The sequence below is a fragment of the Anser brachyrhynchus genome (genome assembly GCF_964034855.1).
Source record: "Anser brachyrhynchus genome assembly, chromosome: 3".
Taxonomy (NCBI): Eukaryota; Metazoa; Chordata; class Aves; order Anseriformes; family Anatidae; genus Anser; species Anser brachyrhynchus.
The window spans coordinates 34433584-34454593 of record NC_137696.1 but is presented as its reverse complement, the minus strand read 5'-3'; the positions used below and the strand labels follow the sequence as shown (position 1 = coordinate 34454593).

The 21010-nt window shown below is 37.4% G+C and overlaps 1 protein-coding gene across 4 annotated transcripts in view; it reads left to right on the top strand.

Annotated features, from left to right (window-relative positions):
• Positions 1 to 21010, top strand: part of BABAM2 (BRISC and BRCA1 A complex member 2) — a 168553-nt gene that overhangs the window by 143312 nt on the left and 4231 nt on the right. For 3 of the 4 annotated variants that reach the window (XM_080586411.1, XM_080586412.1, XM_080586410.1), the window contains exon 11: positions 2683 to 2836. The exons of the other annotated variant lie outside the window; for it this stretch is intronic. In XM_080586411.1, the coding sequence (XP_080442537.1) occupies positions 2683 to 2836 (154 nt within the window). The remainder of the gene's footprint in view (positions 1 to 2682; positions 2837 to 21010) is intronic. 4 annotated transcript variants of the gene reach the window in all.

Sequence of the window (21010 nt, the reverse complement as noted above, 5' to 3'; positions counted from 1 at the left end):
TTGCTTGGTCTGAACTCAGCACACACCTTGTATTAAAGAAACACTTGGGTTAGAAAAATGGGAGTTTGGCAATTTTAGGTGAACAGCAGTTTTAGAAATCAAAGGCAGATCAAATTATTCAAAACTCTCCTTGCAGTTCAGAATAATACTGCTGTTGGCCAAATGTGGGATGCACAGTTTTAATTCTAATTTGATTATATGATTTAACAGCTTATGATGTAGTTGAGTCCTGAAAATTCCTAATCAGCTTTTGGTTGATAAAAGAATCAAATGTTTTCTTCTGTATTTTGGTGATACCGTTGTTGAAAAAATATTTGTAAAAATGAAAGGCTTGTCATAACAAATGGAACCAAAGAAACTAATGGCATCGATGTCTTGATTATCCCTTTAAACAGTGTTTCTAATGTTAGATGCTTTCTCTTAAGTGCAAACCTTATATTTTAATTAACAGGGACAAAAATGCTGCTACTTGTCCCCCTTCATGTAGACAGAGGCTGTCAGGGGAAAGACAATGAATTCAGAAATTCTCAAGTAAAAAAAAAAAAAGATTATAAGGTTTAAATTATTACTCGAGTGTGTTATTAAATATTGTTATTCCTTTTACACAGGAATAAAACACACCAATATACAGAGTAGTTTTCCTTTAAGGAGCTGGTGCTTAAGAAAGAGAAGACGCACTGGAGGTACAGAGTTTAAGCACTCCGAGCTAAAGAAGTATATTTATCATGTGGAAACAGAGAGCGTTGCTTCATATTTCTTTCTGCAGTGAAGTCCTTGAGACTCTGAGGCATGCACATCCCATCTGTGAGGGGAGGAGACAGCTTGCCTTCTGGTAGATGGCCTCGATATGCCAATGTTTTTCAGTGATACTACTTAATAATCATGTTATAAAGAGGAATTTGACAAAGCAATCGTGGAGCCTAACCTTTGTTACATCAGTGATCTGCCGTCAAATTAGCAGAGCTCTGCCCATGTCATTACCGTTTAAGTGTCTGCTGGAAGCTGCTGTGTGAGCTGAATCACTTGGGGAGTTATCACGTGTAGCTCAGACACCAGGTCACGAACTGAGCAAACACTGTGATCTTAAGTGATTTGTTTTATTTTGAGACTACAGCTGGGATATCACATTCACTTTCGTGTACTTCATTACTACGAACGTATTTACTTGTCAAGCTTGGACGGAAATCTAGGGGAAAGGGAGTTCTGGTTTTGCTGATGCACATCCAAATATTCAGACATGATTAGAAAAATGAAGAAACTAGTAAGATGATAGCATGGAATTTAAAAAAAAAAAAAAAAAGAAATCTTTCTTACAGTGATAACTCAATCCATGAGCAGCAATTTCAAAAGAACTGCTGGGATCTCTGTTCCATGATATATTTAGGAGGAGAAAATGTAATGAATTACCAAATGCACTGGAGAGGAGATCTTGTTGTGGATGTGGATGAGTTCAGTCCTGTAATGTTCCTTTCTCTTTCTTAAAATCTGTTGTTTATAGTGATTTTTGACACCTTTTTTTTGTTCCTACTTGGGTTGTCACAACCTACTTATTAACTCAGGGTTCTTCCCTTCTCTTTAAGCAGGACTGTGAAGTGACAAATAGAGAAAACTGAGTAATCAGGCTTATTTGCATGAATTATAACATTATTAATTTATTTAACTCATCGCTATGCCAAATAGGAAAAACAACTGTAGATTTACAGGGAATTACTGTTCCATTGGAATATTCTTTCATCCTGTTGACTTCAAGTATTGCAGTGGGGAGGATAAGAGTACAATCAGGGGTGCTTTGCAAAGCAAGTCTATATACCTTTAAAAATGCACATTCTTCTCTTAATTTGGGTGTTAAATTAGACCTCTAATATAAATTATTTCAGTCTCTTGATAACTCACTTTAATTACAGGTTTCTGAAACCTCCTGAAATTAAAAGTAGACCAAGAAAATCTTAAGTACATATCTAGCAATGCAGAAGTTAAGCTAAAGAAACATTTCTGACCATATTATTAACTATTGCAGACTATTTTATTGTTCTGCCAGAGCTAGCTGATCATGAGACAGTGAAGCAAAGGGAACTAAGAGGTTCTGATTTTTATTTTTAGTGAGGTATTTTTGGTATTAATGACTTTGCAGTGTGTTTTTGGTTTTGTGGGGGTTTTTTGTCTAACAGATGACTGCAAATTGAGATTTATTCTAACTCGTGACTGAACCTTCCTACATCATTTATCAAATCACTTAACCACTTTAAAAATGAGAATTATGATGCTTTTGATGTCCATGAGGGCACTAAAATGAATTGGCTACGGCTGAGCTGATAAAGAGAAATTTGTTTATTGAATGGAAAGCATAATCAGAATTTATTTTCTGTATTTTTGAAAGGGAAAATTTCACTATAAAGGAAAGTACTGCTTTTTTTTCTGGAACAATATCATGGTGTGTTATGATTAACATAGAAATACACTAGCTAAGCAATTTTTTTACAATATTTTACACAATTGTATTGATTAAGCAATACGATGGACTTCATTATTGTTAAGAAATACAGAAGTGTGTTAGAAGTAATCATCAATTGCTCCTTTCCTATCGCCTTTGAATCAATAGAAAAGAATGATATATTACCTGAAAAAAAAGGAAAAAAAAAACCACAATGGTATATTTTACTACTTTTTTTTTTTTTATTTCAGTTGACCTTCCCCTGTACTTTCCTCGAGACCAGCCAACCCTAACGTTTCAGTCAGTCTACCATTTCACTAACAGTGGACAGCTGTACTCCCAGGCCCAGAAGAATTACCCTTACAGCCCACGCTGGGATGGCAATGAAATGGCCAAGAGAGCAAAGTAAGTCAGGCTGCTATTTGTTACACAGTATTCCGGTGCTAGAAATTTCACAGATGTAACTGTACCTTTCCAGTGTTCTGCAAGCTAAAACTGTTTGTGTTCTAAGAGAGTCTTAGCATTCCCCTGTATGCGTATAGACAGATACCTTAGTAATCATGCCCGTAACACTAGTGCCAGAGGAGTGATCAAAACAAGAGCATTTCTGCAAGGCATGATACAGAGTAGTGACTGTCTCTGCTGCAAGGAGCTTCCAAACCAAATAGACGAGGTAGCCCACAGCAGGAGTAATCTGCATAATAGCAGTCAGTCAAAGTAATTCCTTGGTTTTGTGTGGGTGTATGGGGGACCCTGAAGGGAAACATGTGAGATGGAGAAAACTAGGAAGAAAAACCTGAAAGATATGGAATAATGCTGTAATAAAAAGGCACAAAAGTACAGGAGGAGGTAGAGCAAACCCCTAATCCAGCATAGTAGGTAGTCCTACCAGAGCTTGAGAAAGTTATCTGAAAGTCTGAAGAGCTCCCTCTTTTTTTTTTTCTCTTTTTAACTGCTCTCTATGTTGGCTAGAAACAGAGGATCTCTGACCGTTTCCTCTTCAGTCTTTCTGCAAGCCTTGATTTCGGCATGGGTAAATACCACTTCAGTCCTAGTATCCCCTTTAATTTAAGATGACAGGACAGCCTTCCCAGAGTGATTGTGTTGCAAGGGTACGCTAGCATGGGCAGTGGTGCTTCTTTTGTACACTGTGTGCTATCCCTGTCTTCTAATGAAGCAGAACAGATTTCACCTGGATGGAGCAATGTGGGTAGTGGCCTTGCTTCTGTATTTAGCTTTTGCAAAATATAAAAATGTAAGAACAGCAACAAATCTAAGCACACTGATTATCAGTCATTCATCACATAAGGCCTCAAAGTGCATAAATAATAAGGCATATTGGAATTAACATTTTGAATGACAATTGGAACATTAAATCAAATCAGCAAAGATGCATAAATAAGAGTCAAATGAAAACAGTTGAAGCTGAGTAAATCAAATGAATGGCAAGGTCAGAGACTGATTCTAATTTGGAAGTGATGGAAGCAGACAGTAGATGATTGAAGCATTTGCAGATTTTATAATAAGTAGTATGGAGAACATCAAGTGACATTTGATTTTGGATTTTGATGCATTGTAGTAGCTTTTTTTTTTTTTTTGCTAGCGTTTGGTTTTAATACTCTAGTGTTCAGGGGAGATGTTTCCTGATCAAGTATGATTTGGTTTTGTGGATTTGTTTCTTTTTTTCTAGCAGAGCATTATATGTATTTTGGTTCGTTGTTGTTGTTCATGGCTTTTTTTGTTGTTGTTTTTAAATGAAACAATAACTGAAAGCATCACTGTGGTTTTTTTTTATGACTGTATTGCAAAAAAATGTTTGTGTAGTCAAAAAAAATGCACTTATTTTGCAGCTGGAAGCTTACAAGTACCTATGTTCTGTCTGCTAAGTGCATTCATTTATGAGTGGGTGTATACAAATGGGCTTCTGTGCCCTGCACTTGAAATTTAGAAGTATTATAACAGTACTTTTAAAAGCACTAAATGTGTACACTTACTATCACATGTACGTTTTTTGAGGTTATTCACTCTTATGTTTGAGCCTTTGCATCTAAGTTTTACACTGGATACGTAATACGAGAAAGATGATGAGAAGCGGGGGAAGAAAGCATACTGCAATGTCTGAAATAACTATCATTGAGCTGCAAAGAGACAGAGAGGCTGCTCTAGTTAAAAGCGCTTTGCTTGCAGGAACAGCTAGTGATTCCTCAGCAGGTACCAGAAATAAATCTACAGCAAGAAAATTATGATGTTATGATGCATGTTAGCATATTTTAAGGAGCATTTTTAACACAATTGAGTACTTATGTAAATATTGTTGAAAATATTTTCTAGAGCTTCTTAGAATAGGCTAGCATGTTTCAACACAACCAAATAATTTTTCATTCTATTTTATTTTTACCGTAGCCACATTACAGACCAAGTATATGGGAATATATGTAGGCGTATATAGGAAAGTGTTCTAATTAAACGTATTAGTTCCTACACCAACTCAATTCATCCCCAGTAAAAAAGAAAAGAAGGATATGTGACGCAGCCTCTAGAATCAATGTAACTCTGCTCAACTGAAGTAAATTTAGCCCTGGATAAATCAGGGATGTCTTTCTTGTGTTTATAAATGCTGTCCATTACGTTCCGCATATATGTAGTCTTTTTCCCTCTTAGCCAAATGGTTTCCCAAGTGCTTGGCATCATTTGAGACCAAAAAAAAATCTCTGTTTATTTTTCTGGCCCTACTGTTCTAGGTCCACAGGACATATACCACTTGATGTTCTGGTATCTGACCAAATTCTCCACCCTTATTCTCAGACACTTGAGGGGTCAGTTTACACTGTATTCTTCACCACAGCCTAAGACACCATCAAGGATTAGTTTTAGTTGTTCTTGTCCCGAGTTCATTAGCTGTCCAGTCATGTACTGAAGCATATATACCACATCGCTTTGCAGGATGCAGGAGCACCACCAGTCTCTCAGAGATTTCCTCATCCTCAGTTGGCAACCCCTGCCTCTTTTCAGCAACTGCATGCAGCCTGCTTATTCATGGGCAGAGCTGTCATAAGTTCATGCCAAAGGGACTTTGGTTCTGTGCCCAGCCTTCTCACAGTTTTTTTTCAAACAGGTGAGCCCATCCAATTCCTTCAACACGAGGGCCAAACTTGAAAATCTTGGTATCCTTGCTTATCTCTCTGGCCCTTGAGCAGATGTAGGCATATCTTTTGAAGTTAGGACTTAACCCTTTGTTGTAGCCTTGAGACAATCAGTAGTAATTACAAGTAGGAGCAAAATTACTCCCCTAAAATATATACATATAGATGTAGATTGTATGCATTCACACTTAGACACACATCACCTAAATCTGAAAGGCAAATGCTCAGAGTATCAGTTTAGCAGAATCTTTTTCATTCACAGGGAAAAAGTGCTTGCTTTCTTTTCTGAAATAATTGGACCAATTTATGCTTGTCTGATAAACTTCATGTATTCGGGTTTCTCTTTCCCTGTCTCCTAGTAAGCAGTTTTTAACATCACCTGTCTCCTTTGATGCCCACTGGCTTGGATTCCTCACTGAGAGATAGCATCTGGTGACTGAATTTTGCTATTGTCTTAGCCAAAGGATTGCCCTCTGGCTTGATTTAATCCTAAGGGACAAATCAAGAGCTGTTTAAATAATGGGGTTCCGGATGCCTCCAGATTTCTCATTTCTCAACTAAACACGAAAATTTAACCTGTTCCTCCAGCTAGAAACAGCAAAACCAAAAATATTAAAATTCTCCTACAAGCTGACAAGAGACTGTTTCCTCTCAGTTCCCATCTCAGGCTCTGCCTCTCATAGGTCATTTATTCATCCGGCTGTGGCCTCCTGTGGAAGCAGTTTCTCCAAAAGATTTTGTCCTGAAGTACAATGGCAAGCCTAAGAAAATACAGTAAATTATAGAAAGTTAGCAGCCTTGTTTGTGGTGTACGTGTGAAGTAAACCATCTCTGTGCGGTTTCCATGGGAAAGCTCTCTTGTTTTTTGCTTAAATAGGCATTCAAGCGTACATAAATGGAGTCTTTAAAGAGCATGCAGACTCTGAGCCTGGGATTTTATGAAGGAATACTGTAAATAAAGCTTGTTTGTTTATACAAATTAAGTTCAGTTCTTAGACACACTCTGGCCCAATTCCTGTCCGATCCAGTGCTGCTCTGGAGACTTAGGTTACACTTCAGGGAGAGCAAGTTAGGACTCAGTTTACTGTTTTATCCTACATAAATCTACCTACTCGTCATTAAAAATAGCAGGAGGTGGAAAGCTGGTATCACAATAAAAAGTCATCCTGAGGGTTCGTATTCTTTTTTCCAGCTTGGCTGTTAAAACTACTTTCTGAATGACTGTTGTCACTGGCCATTCACTGATGTTTGCTGATTGTGGTGTTAATTTTACATCTTACTCAGTGCTCTGGCAGGGTAAAAGCTTAAAAGGGCTCAAGTGCTCTCAACTGTATATTGGCTTTTGCTGTGCCATAAGGTCAAGTGCAGCTTAAGATTATATGCAGGCGCATCTTGTGCGAGCTTCGTATGCATCCCCGGCGCTGCTGGAGCTACAGTTTGTGCTCAGCACAGCCGTGCTATGATCTGAACGTGTCAGGCTGGTGCACTGGGCCGTAGCATTTTCAGCCTCACCAATATGCTTTCCTTGAATATCATGAAGTGAGAAGATGCGCATCACATGAAGGTGCTAGTAGCTGTTGGGCTGGAATGGTTGCTTTAAGCATTAAACTTGCCTTGTATGGAGACGGAAATATATCTTTTGGTCAAATAAAAGGATATTTGAAAAAAGGGAACAGTTTTGGGGCCTTGGGACCCATCGTCATATAGCTGTTTAGACAATCTCAAATTGTAATATTTCAAGGGCTTGCTGTTGCATTCATTATATTTTGAGTGCCCTAATGATTTTTTTTGTATTGACATTAACCCAGTTTTCAATTCATCCATTTTCTATTAACTGAGAATCGTTACACATTTTAGGTAGAATATCTTTTGATACATTTTGCATTCTGTTAAAGTAACAGGTTTCTCTCTTTCCTTGAAATTTTTGTTTTCCACCTATGATGCCTTGGATCTCACTCTAAAGTTTACATGTAAACACTGCAGCGTTTTTGTAATCTCTGCTTGATAGGTGTAATTAAGGTAATAAATCATTTCTTGTTATTTGTTTTGAATTTCAGTATATTCCCTCATTATTTGTAAAAGTAACACATTTTATTTGCATGTATTACATGATTGTTTCATACACCAGTAGGTGTATGTGTAGTAGTAGGTGTTTCATACAGTAGGGATCTTGAAAGAGTAGATTTCTGAAATTTAACTTGTTTGCATTCATGTATACGCTCCTCAGAAAGCTTTTTCCTTGGCTATATTTGGCTCCATTCTGCTTCATCTTCAAGTTAGAAAAAAAAAAACAGCAGGGGAAAGAAGCACAAAACATAGGGACCTATCCTTTGCTCTGTGTGTGCATGTATTCGTCTCTGAATGTTTGAAGGGTGCAGAACATTCTTTACAGAGAAGAGCAGTGGGGTACAAATGAAAGGAACAGGTGCTGAGCTGGGTCACTTGTTGAACTTTTTAGTTTTCGATAGAGTCTTGCATCGGAAACAGTACAAAAGTGATTTCCTTGCCTGAAATCCAATAGGGCAGACATTTTGTTGCCTCAGGTGGGCTCTTTCTCAGAATGCAAAAGGGCCAATATGCTGTGACAGCCATAGCGAGAAGAGATGTGATGACCCAGCCATGTGAGGTTTACGAAGAAGTTAATTTGATTTTATAGACCATTAAATCAAAACTCTTATTTTCTGTGGCAGTGTCAGCTCATCAGAATTATAAATGAAAAGCATAAAGGCAAATGCAGAAAACTACGTTGTGTTAAAATATTTAATGGTTGCAATTGTCCTTGTGACATGTTCCCAGTTGATTTACCAGCAAACCTCAATAATAACATGATTTTGATTACAAGATATAAAGGCAAAATTAGTAGAGCTTTTAATTAGATTTTTTCCAGGATATTGTTTTATTTTTACATTGTTCTTCTGCATACACTACACTGTATAGTGCATGTACATGATAGTCACACTTATTGAGTCATATTTTTCATGTACTTTTCTTTAAATGTCTCCTTGGATAATTAAGTCTGACTCTTAAGATATGGTATGTTAGTTTCTGACAGGTGCCTGCCAGGGATCTTCAGTGCTGTCATGCATTATGTGGATTTCCGCCAAGACAGAAGGGCCTGGGTATTTGTTTCTGGTCACTTCTCATTAAAGCCTTGGCTGTGGGAGAAGAAAAATAACTATTTGAAGTTGAAAAGTATAGGTGCTATAGGGAATGCATAGAAATTAAATGTTAGGCAACTCATTTTTCTGTTTTTGTATAGACATTATGTATATGTGCATGTGAACTGTACGTATGTGTGTTTTGATACAAAGTAAGTATGAAAAAAATAAATCTCTCCTATATTGACAAGAGAAGTGCACAGAATAGATTGGAGGAGTTTGCTTGACAGAAGTAGAAAATAACAGCATCTTGTTGGAAGACAACTGCTCTATAGGAATTAAAGGCCAGAATTTAATGTAGGTGGTTCTTAGATAACCAGGCTTGGGAGTTGTTCTACAACTATGATCAACTAACTGCTTTGGCTTCTTTAGAGAGCTGCTTTATACATTTATCAAAGCTGCTAAATCTATATTAGATCCTGGAAGTATAGTTAGGACCTGATTAAAAAGAAAAAAAAAGTCCCCCCTTGCTTTAGAGAAATGGGTAGAAAGAAATATGTGGTTTTGAAAAGGAGCAGAGGTTTTATAGCCCAGGTAAATACTGTTATTTGATCAATTACAAAGTAAACAACTAAGTAAAAATAGCAGGTGAGCCTTATTGTCTTGTCTTTTGAGTAATATTTGTAATTGCTCTGTTAAACACAAAGAACAGTCATACTGATTCAAACTCAATATTTATTTAACCTAGTACGATGTTTCTATCAATAGTCAGTGGAAGATGCCCATGGAAGTGCGTGGAAAAGCATGTAGTGATATTTTTATTGCATATTCTACCATATTCAAGGATTTCTACATCCAGTTTGTTTTTTTGTTTTTTTTAACAGCCCTGCCTAGCTTTTCTTCTGTTTGTCTAACAGCTTTTTGAGCCCAAGTGAATTTTTATCGTCACAAAACTCTGTTGGCAAGGGATTGCACAGGCAAGCAAGGTATTGTGTGAAAAACTAGCTTTGTCAACTTCTTGCATTCCTGCCTCCTAGTAGGCCCAGTTGTTAACCTCTAGCTCTTGTATCAAAAGAGGCAGCAAAAAATTAATCCCCTGATCCCCTTCATACTGTTTATGTTTTATGAGCCTTTTCACATCTTTTCTGTCACCATTTCTCCTACTCTGCTCACTTTTCCCTTCTACGGAAGCCTATCCATATTTCTGATTACCCTTGCCCTACTTCCTTGTAACTTTACTATTTGTTGTATTCTTTCTGAGATAGAGGACTGCATGTAACTCATGGTATGTTCACCATACATTTATATGGTGATGGAGTGGTATTGGCTGGTTTACTATTTATCCCAGTTCTAATAATGTTTTACTTGCTTTTCTGTGCACAGAGCATTATGCTGACATTTTAACACCAAGATCTCCTTATTATCTGTATTTGAGAGACTCTGTTTTTTGTGTATGTAAAATTAAGGTTTTTTCCTCACATATCTGCCTTTAATGTTTGTCAGTATTCACTTTTTGCCTGGTATTTTATCGCCCAGTCTCCCATTATTGCGTGAACCATCTGCAGCTCCTCATAATTAGCTCTCATTTTTCCTTCCCTGATCGAATTGTTATCATTAGCAAATTTTGCCATCTTCTTTTGCTCACTTCTGCAGGTCATGCTAGGAATATGTTGAACAACACAGGTGAAAACATCCCTTTCTGGTGCAGTTCTCAGGTGACTTTACCCTGAGAGAACTCATCATTCATTCCTATCTTTTTTTTCCTTATCTCGGCCTGCTGTTTATCCACTCGTGGATCTTTTCTCCTGCTGTGGTAATTCAGTTTTTTAAAAACCATTGAAAAACCTTCCCATGTGCCTGTTGGAAAGCCAAGCAGTGTATATCACTTGTCCACGTGTTTTTTATACCTTAAGAAGATCAGAGATTTGTGAAGCATGAATTTTAATCCTACCCAATGTATCATATTTATTTAAGTCCACTAATTCTTGACTTTTTATAATTTTATAGTTTCTTAAATATTTTCTACCAATTCATAAGGCACAGACATGACATTTACTGGTCCACAGTTCCCCTAATCTCAGACCTTTTTTTTAATTGACATCACACTTCTTTGGTACCAAGCTGTTTTAAGCAGGAGGTTTTAAGCTATTTGAGAGTTTAACTTTCTCACACTTGAATTTCTTTAGAACTCTTGGGTGTGAATATCATCTGGGCCTGCTGATTTGCGTGTGTGTGTTTTGTTGATTTGTTCTTTACCTTTTTGGCTGACATTTCTGCATGAGTCAAATCTTTCAGTATGTCCCTTGTAAAGAAGGGTTCTGGTGTGGGAAACTCTTCAAGCACCTCTGTGGTGAACTTAGATGAAAAAATAGTTTCATTTATCCTTTGTGACTTCATTTCTTCTGAGCATTCTTTTTTTTTTTTTTTTTTCCTGAATGGCTTTTGTAGTATTTGGCTATTTTTTATTTGGAGGGCTGTCAGGTAGTTTGTCCTTCAACTTCATTTTTGGTCGGCATTATTCTACTTTTATATAAAAGTGTTAAGAGTTTTTTCCTGTCTGTTTTCCCCATTTGGAGAGATCTCTGACCTTTTGATAGTTTTCTCTTACTTCTAATAGTCTTGCGTGTGTCTTATAAGCAAAGAACAGAAATGGCTTCTTTTTTTTTTTAATATATTTTTTATAATCACAGCTGTTCGGCATCTCCCTTTCCTTCTGACTGGTTTGTCCTAATGAATATCCAGGGAGGATTCTTTTACGTTTTGGTATGTTGCCTTCGGCCCCTTTTGATAAGCGATCTGGCAAAGCAAAGTGCATAGCATGAGGAAATCACAACTTTCACCTCCAAGCAAACTTTGTTTTCAGGGATGCTAGTTGTCAGACTCCTTACAGATACATCTGTGGTGTAACCCTTCATTTCTGCTGCTGAAGTAAAAGTGAGGGATGCTCTTAAGGATCATTCAAGTTCTGTTATTACTTCTGTGGTGACCTCCTCGCTTCTTGAATCCCTCCATTTGTTGTCTTGCCTTGCAAGCCTCACTCCTGAGTGTGGGTTTGCCCAGTCTTTTCTGCTTTCTGCTACTACTTACACTTTCTCTGCTTTTCACCCTCCTTATCCCATCTCATTCTTCACCCTGCCTTTTGTATTTAGAAGAGGTTCTTAGTTGCACGGTCTGGCATCAACACTAAATAATCTACTGAATAATTGTTCTGCAGCAATGTTGCTTCGTGTGCATTTATGTAACCTATATAGGAGGAAATAGGAGGTGTATTAAGCAGTGTTTCTTTAAGAAGTTAACCTTTACCTGGAACGGAACAATAAGGCTATGGCTCTTCAGCAAGTAGGAAAAATAGAGCAGGCTTATCACATAGTAGCTCATAGGACTGGAAATTTCATGTGAATTTGCACTTTGTTTAGAAAGACTCTACGAAGATTGAATTTTTCCATGATGTCCTTGGAATATTGTTCTCATGATCCACGGGCAAGGAAACGGGGTGACTGGGCTGTGACAGAAAGATTCCAGCGTCTCCCGTCTCCGCAGACACTTGGTACCCCAAGCACTGAGTAATCCCCGCAGGGAAAATGGAAGTTTAGAAAGCAGAAGCAAAGTTGCTATGATCTAAGACCACAAGCCTTCATCTGACTGAAGCAAGTCTATTTATATACATTGTGGAGAAGGTGAAGGAAGTGAAATGTTTATCTCTTGAACTGGCAAGCAGAAGGCATTGATAAAACTGTTTTAAAGCAGAGGTTCGTTTTGCTGTGTGTGGCTCAGGACTCCGTCTGTGGGATGTTTCTATGCAATATGTTTCTGTAAATTCCCAAATATATATGTCAGAAACCAGTAAGGGAATAAACACCAAAATCTTGATTTCCAGATGATTCAAAAAATTGCCTGTTTCATTAATGAATCCAGTTGATTATGTCCAGTAGCCTTAATTTTCATCTGTAATTGCCAGTAGGGTTTCATGCCTTCGGGAACATGTACGTTCTTGGAACTAAAGTTATCTTTTGCTAAGTGGCAGCCCTACTTACGCTGTTTCTTTAAGCTGAACATTAATTGCCAGCCTACATAACGGTCTACAGTCCTGGCTCCACAGCAGTTCCCTAGAACTCCCTTCCTTTATATTTTGCCTTTAGTCAGGTTGTTATATTTATGGTGGTTTTGTTATTCAAACAGATTGTCAAGATTCATTTTGCTTTATGCTAAGTTAGGCAGCAGAGTCATCTTAATTTTTATAGCAGAGCTATGTTGAATTCTTGACTTTATTTACGAAATCAATATAGTTTTTTGGAACAGAGACACAAATGGAGAGTACAACCAAATTAACGTTTAATTTTTACTTCTGTTTGCTTCATATGGAATAAACCCACCTGTTATTTCTGTAATCGGCAAACCATTGAAAAATATGTCTAAATATAACTATTTCCTGCACCTTTCTGTGCTACTTGAATTAAAAATGGCAGTAACCCCAAGAAATTCTAGAGGTGACAGGCATTGTTAGTAAAACACAGAAAAACAGCTGTCTGGAGTGAAGTTTAATGTTTGAACTTGAGATACACATTTAGTTTCACTAGTTCTACTACTTCAATTTCCTGTTATGGTTTTGGTCGCACATGTTTTGTTTTGTTTGCAGTTTTGCAGACAAATTTCTGTCATATAGTACTATGAATCAAGCTGAAGGCAACAGTATTTCTTTAAAAATCAGTGTTTTGACAGCTTCCCACTGCAGACCTCCAGCTCTGTTTGCTCTTGATTACTGCCCAGTCCTTCAAACTGTATGCACGGTCAGTGCCTTTGCGTAGACTGCCAGGTAGAAGTGGCCATAGACGTTTACTAAAGTCTGTGTAGGTAAATCACAGCAAAAGGAAGTAGACTGGGGGGAAAAAAAAAAAGCAGAAGGCAGAAATATGGAAATATTGGAAGAGGAAGAGAGATTATTTGATGATTTTTTTGGCACCCAGGAAAGAATCGCTAGCAGCGTAATGGCGCTGTGCTGAATCCTTTGTACGTTTGTGAGTTTAGCCAGTCCCAGTAGCAGTAATTTGAGCTATTGTTTTGCTGTTGTATAAACACTTCAGATGTTTGCTTGGCATCGCCAATTTTGGAGATGTATAAAATGGAGAACTGTAAACATTGTTTCACATAAAAGCAAAATATTTGCTATAGATAAAGCTGCCTAGTAAGGAAATTATAAACCACAACCCAAAGAGCACAGCATCGAGAAGCTTTGTTCAGAAATATGAATCCAGGCCAAGTATCGTTATGTACATTTGAAGTGATAAAGAAATCCTGGAAGGTATCTTTATTGTTCTGCTGCTCTGCTTGGATAAATTTTTGTGATGTTCATGTTCAAATGATGATTTAGGATTTCAGTTGCCTTTTGGATGTCTACAGCATGCCACAATAGGCCTGGCTTTGATTAGTTCCTGAGCCTTTGCCACTTGGAGAGTATCCATTGTGTGGGTCTGGCTGTTACAGCGTGATTCAAACTACGCAACCAAAAGGTATTGTGCTGAGAAGTATTTGCCGCTTAAATTGTTTTATTATCTTAGATCTGCAGAGTCAGATCATTTGTTTTAACAACCATTTTCTTGTAATGATTGTGTCATAAAGTGTCTAGCGTAGAATTAATCATCTGTTACCCCACTGTCGTAAGAAAGCAAGCAGACTTGCATTGTGCTCATCTATCGTGAGTGCTGATGTATCTTTAGCCCTGTGAGGAATGCTGTGGAAGAACCCATGAATAAATAGACAACATAACATGCTTCACCCAATAAAAATGTGTTTTTAATGCATTATGTAAAGTAAAAACAGCAGAGATGCTTAAACATCTCGCATTTGAGTTTTATAGGAGACAAAACTATGCCTTGAATATTGGTACAAGGCCTTTTAAAAGAATGGTCTTGCAGAAGATTTCAACACTGGTTTCCAGTCGTTGTTAAACACAAGGCACAGAGATGCAGGAGGAGGAATATAACCACCTGTTGAGGATCTAATAAGCACTCAAATGGAATATGACCCAAATACAAACCCACTAGTGGAATTAAGGTAGCAATTTATTAATGTAAGTTCCTTTTGTTAATTAGTACTAAAGGTGTTGAATTAGGTAGCTCCTGACAAATGGAATTTCAAAAGAGAGCATTCTAAAAAGAAGAAAAAAACATTAGCAACTTTGACTTTTTTCTATTATAAACAAACAGCAAATCCTAGTACTTGGTGAATTGTAGTAAACGTCTTCTGCACGGGAGATTAATTATTAGAGGTTCCATGAAACAAACCAGCTGGCTGTGCCTGTGTAGTCACGGGAGAAGAAATCCTGTTGTCTGGCACCCAGAAGGGATTTTTGTAGGTGTTCAGTATTTTCAAAACAAGTTTTCATTGTGTCAAAACAAGTTGCAACAGGAACATAAAAATACAAAGGCACGCTACATATGTATGTGTACTCTGTGCAAACACTTTATACTTCAAAAAGTGAATAATCAGGTGACGTTGATAAAGCCTGGAGAAGCTCTTTTATAATTCTAATATGGCTGTGCTGTAGAAATAATTTATATAACAAGATTTTGTTGCAAAGTGTCAGCATAATAATACTAGTCTGGGAGGAATAGGTCAAAGACATCAGTGTGCCTCAGGCTGTCCCTTACTCTGACCTACGCCCTTTTTAGTTCCTGTTTTCACCCAATTTAGTTGGAAGAGGGTAGAACGATGCTATTCTAACTAATTTATGGAGATCAGTTGTCTTTGGACTGGATTGTTCTTCTGTCAGGGTTCTGTGGCTTTGAAGAAACTTGCAGATGTCTTGCAGCAGTTCCTTTACGGTGCAGAAGGAAAGAAATACGAGATGCAAAATGATGCAAGTCACAGAGTTGCAACTCCTCCAGAAGAAATGGGCAATAGCTGAGGTAAATGCCTGGGAGTCTCAACTGTATCTAATACAGCTGCGAGGGTTACAATTTAGTCCTCGCCTCAGTCCCAGGACAAATAATTGCTTTTGCAGAATATTCTAACATAAATTCACTGTTAACCTTACTGAACAACTCAGATAGCAGAGGACTGCTGAGGAGAAGGGTGTTCTCGCTGCAGACCTGAAGAAGACCTGAAAGGGTTATGTACAACTACTCCGAGATCCGCATGACTATGGAGTACCTGCCCCAATCAGATACAGAATCTTGAAGAGGTTAAGGAGAAGAATCCCACTTTTTTCCTGTATTCCCTGCTTAGACTAGGAGAAAGGTGATATATTTATTAAATATAATAGCTACTATGATTTTTAAGTATACTAAGGTTGTACTGTAAGCAGAGCCTAATGCTTTCAGAATTAAACCATAGTCACAGGAGACACTAAAACATTGTACAAGAATGAATTAAAATATTGAAATAATGGATAGTATTTAAGAATAAAGTTTGTTCTCAAAAACAATAATTGGACAAATCCCAAGTATAACAACTTGAGGCTGTCTTCTGATGAGAAGGAATGCAATGCATACACTTGATACGGTGAGAGAAAGTAATAGCAGCCCATGTGTCTTTGTGAAAAGATCAAGATTTTGGCTCAAGGGTTTTCACTTGCCAGTAAAGAATGTGCAAGGACGGAATACACTGTGCTGGTAGTAGACGTTGCTATACAGCTGACTCTGTGCTTGATACGGACCATCAGGATTACTTCACCCTCCTCCTTTTCTTCAAATCATCCCTTGGTGGAAAAGGCACTTGAAACTCCCACATCCTGAGCTGAAATATATAAGACATATGAGTGCAAGTAGTGCTAGCATGGATGAATTTGAGACCAGCTTGCTGGAAAACTTGGCACACTTAAAAAGGGGAGTTTAAGGGGAGTATATTTTGTGAATGACTTAGGAAGATGATTCATCACCCCATGATGAACATCCTTCCTAGACCAAAAAAAAAAAAAAAGCAGAAATCTCATTGGTATGGTATTTTGTGTGCTATTTTTCCCTCGCTGAGTTTGAATCTGTGTTTGAATCTACTCAGAATTTCCCACCTGAAGGTTTTAAGAGAAATAGAAACACATAGACAACTCTTTTATCGTTATATAACACCAGTCAAACAAAAACAATAGCAGAAGGAAAGAAGTGCACTACCGTGGTACAATGCTTTCACAATAAAGGGATGTAAAGTGTTGTTTGATAGTAGATCACAACTGCATAACTTAAAATCTTAGAGGAAGACTTTCAGCATAGGAATCTGAAAGCAAAAGGTATTATTAAATGGTCAATGAACTAAAAAACTACCAACTAAATTTTAAAAATCCAGCACTAAGTTATACTGGAAAAACATTACAATTAGAAGGAAATTTCACAAAAGCAATGTGAATTCTGAGTCAAGTATGTTTTAAGCACTGCAAGCCCTTACCCTTAGATTTAGACATACACATGGGCTTCTGGAGACCTTGCACCACAGTGTTTTATATCACTAGAAACAAGTAAACAACAAGTGATCCAATTCTACCCTCTTTTAGATACTTACCATTTACAATGGCAAGACTTTCTTTCTACTGGATAATAAGGTGAAGAAAAGATAAGTGCTTTACTCTCAGCAGATGTCCTTGAGCATAGCACCTGAAATTCAATGTACCGTATCAAGTGTATATAGTGGTTAACTACAGCAAAATGTGTTGTTTTCTGGAGTGCCGAAGAAAAATTTCCATAGAAACCCCATAACTTACTACCTTGAACTTGGAAAATGACCATTTGAGGGAACAGAAACAAATAGACAAAAAACAATGGATTCTTACAGTAAGACATTCAACAAAGAGTTAGACATGTGCCTGTATGCGGATGAAGATTGGCACCCACTTTAAGCTGAAAAGAAAACAACTCTTTAAACACTGTTTAAGCTAAGATCTAAACCATTATGAGAGGGATACAGAACCATTGTACTCAACACTCGTGTATAAAATACCTGTGGACTTAGCGCAAACCAGTTTCTCTGTACTTGAAGGAGCATTTTATGCAGTTGTTCTTAGCTTGGTGTAAGGTCATTGCGATGCAGACCCACTGGGAACGTGGTAGAGTAAAGCAGGAGAAAGGAGGAACTCAGTGTTTCCTGAAACGGAGAAAAAGCATTGATCAAAAGCTGATTTCTGGCATATGAGACAGCCTAGAGGAACCATAGATCAAGAAGCAAAGCTTGCTTTCTCCATCTTCAGTGTGATTCAACAGGTACACAAATTACTGAATTCTTTTTAATAGCTCTTGTCTAGAGATTGCAAACTTTACTAGTGGATGTAAAAATAATAATTTTGAAACACTTCTGAAGTACTTGAAAGTATCTTGTAGCAATGTGTCTGAAACAAAAAAAACCTGAGAGATTTGTATGGAAATTCCTGTGATGTGGCACAGATGAAAGTTATTGAGGGTATAAATTTGTGTGAATAGGATATGAGGAATGAATCTTTTTCCAATGTTTGTGTTTACGTTCCCAGTTTCTCTTCGCCTATATACACAGGATACTTGAGTCTAAATGTTCTTAACCATTTTAAAGCTTAAACCTTTATAAAAGGAACAGTAGTCCATGTGAGAGAGGCCTTTGTCATCTAGTCTGTTAGTGCATTGTCCTTTTGAAAATGTTAAGTTTTTTAAAGTGATATTTTGTAATCAACTGTGAAATAATATGTCCGTGGCTGTGTGAAATAATAAGTTCATGTTTGTGTGGAAATGTGTACGCTTTGACCTCAGAACAAGTTGATTGGCAAATGAAACTTGGCCATTGTCAGATAGTAAGAGGTGTTTGTTCTGCTCCTACTTACTAGGAATTTCTGCAGTCAGCATTTCCATTTCACTGGAAATTAGAATGTTTTAGTATATGTTTCTGCCCCAAACTTAAGATGAAGGGAAAAAGTTCTAAAAAAAAATTTGCCTGGAACATGTGAAGAAAATGCAGTTGTGACACTAATTCATCTCTTAGCAATAGCACATTGCCTCCTGGAAACAGAAATACTGATGATTTATCCCATCATTCTTGCCATGGACTGGGTCCTTTGAAGAGATTACTTCTGCTAATATCTTCGTACTTCTGTCTCCTCTGTCGCACCAGGGCCTTCCTTGTCTGTGTGACTAGATACATCATCTGTGAGATGCTGAATTGCAGATAAGCAGGTTAACATCAAACTGATTCAATGTTTAGGCTTAGTTCTACAAACCAGGATGTCTCTTCTCAGGTCAACCCAAACCAAAGCACCTCATTCTTTTCTTTCTTCTCCTGATGAAATGTCAGTAGCTTTTCCACAAAAATGCTCTCAACTGGGCAAAAATGCAATTTTCCATTGAAAAAGTCATGTGATTTAAAGAAAAGCCCAGTGAACTCTAACAGTAAGTGATGTCCCTGCTGCCTGTTCCACTCCATCGTACATACTCAAAATAAGTGTTGTTACTTTTATACACTCTCTCACATTTGCCATTCCCTCCCTATATGCAGCCATCATTAATACCAGAGCAGTTTAACCTACCTTCTCTTACTTCCCCTTCTTTCCACTTCAGCTGATTAAATATGCCGTAGCTAATACAAATCTATCAAGTATGTTGTTCTTTTGGATCTCTTTGCAGGCTCTTTTTCTTTTTCCTTTGTGTGTGTGATGAACTGTAATTATCCAAACTTTTTTTTTTCCCCCAAATTTCTTTAATCTCAGATACCTGGGCAGCATGGGAGAGGGGCAGAAGTGGAGGAACATATCCCAACTAAACGTTTGCTACTACATTTATTTCAGTCTGGAAGAGACCGCAAATGATAAGAGAAACTCAAGCATATACTTTAGAGTATGTATGGAAAGAAAAAAGTAGACATTTACAAATTATGAAGTACTAAAGTAATTTTTGCAGTATATATAACATCTCCAAGAGGTTCATACAAACTACCAGTGAAATAACACTCTCCTTGAAATAGTACATTAGATCGGAATGTAAGGAGGTGTTTGATTTAGTATTGCAGCAAAGGATACAAGCTCTACTGCAGGAACCAGTGAACAGAGAGGATACTGGTATAGATAATGATGGTGTGGGAGTGTGTATGATGTGGTATTCATTTTTGGAATTTATCTAAGAGAAAGGTGATTGAAATATAACACAGTAAATGTGATATTAATGCAAAGCACCAAAATGCTATAAATGATGTGTTTCAGAAAAGAAATAAAAGGTAGGCAAATACTCCTGCTAATATCCCATTTAATGATTAAGAATTTTTACAGTTTAGGAAAATGTAAGAGGAAAGATTTAAGTAACATTTACCAACTCAGTGAGAAGAGAATGTGCATGGAAGAAGAGTCTGCAAAGAAGCTCTCAAAGGGGAAGGAAGAAGCTACTTAAAATAAGCAAGCAGAGGAAATGTAATTAAATGCTAGGACAGATAATGCAAGGAGAAATAAAAGGATGATAGATCCTGTGGTTGACGTTGTGCAAGTGATGCTCCTTGAACTGGCAAAACGATGTAGAGCTGACCGGGCCATACAAAGGCTACAGTTTCAAATGTATGCTGTAAAAACACAAATACAGATTTTGCATTCAATTGTTAAGATCAGATTACCATCTTAACTGGTTTATGTATGCATGTGCCTGTATGAACAATCACTTCTGTGGGCATAATTTACGAGGGCTGCTTTCTGAACTTTGATTCTATAAATCAAAGTGTATTCTATAAATACACATAACAATTTGGGTATGCTATAAAATTTGTGTACTGGTTGTCCCTCTTTTCTTTTCCATTTCCAGTCTCAACTCCTCAGTCCAGAAATGCTCTTACTTTATATCGCTCTTTTAACCTTTGGACGGCATCTCATGTGTGTTTACAGCTTTTGTACAAGAGCTGACTGAAGCTTTTTTTTTTTAATTAATTTGCAAGGCACAACATCACAAAGAGAGGGAAGCATTCTCTTTTGTGATCTTGCAACATTTTTAGATGTGAGGAGGTATGACTGGTGTTCAGTGATTGCCAAAACTTCTACCCAGATTATGAAATAGAGGTTGTGATTGATAGTGAAGGTGATCAGCGTATGTTTGCTTCAGGAGGTATGCAAGCAGAAAAATCAGTAACATAATGAACATGCAGCTGAATGACTGCAGCTATTCTCGCTTCAGATTTTTCTTTTTTGGTGGGGAGAATGGGAGGAGGTTCTTCCTGTGCAGAAATTTATAAAGATCAGTGATATGAACAGAAAACCAAATGAGAAAAAGATAAAGTGGAAGTTCAGTGCAGAAGCAGTAGGCTAAAAGCAAAGACAGCAAGGTGAAGCAGCTTCTAATACAATGTGCAGGTAAAGGGCATCGTGGAGGCATACAAAAATGTTCAATACACAGCTGAGTACTTCAGTGCAATAAACTCAA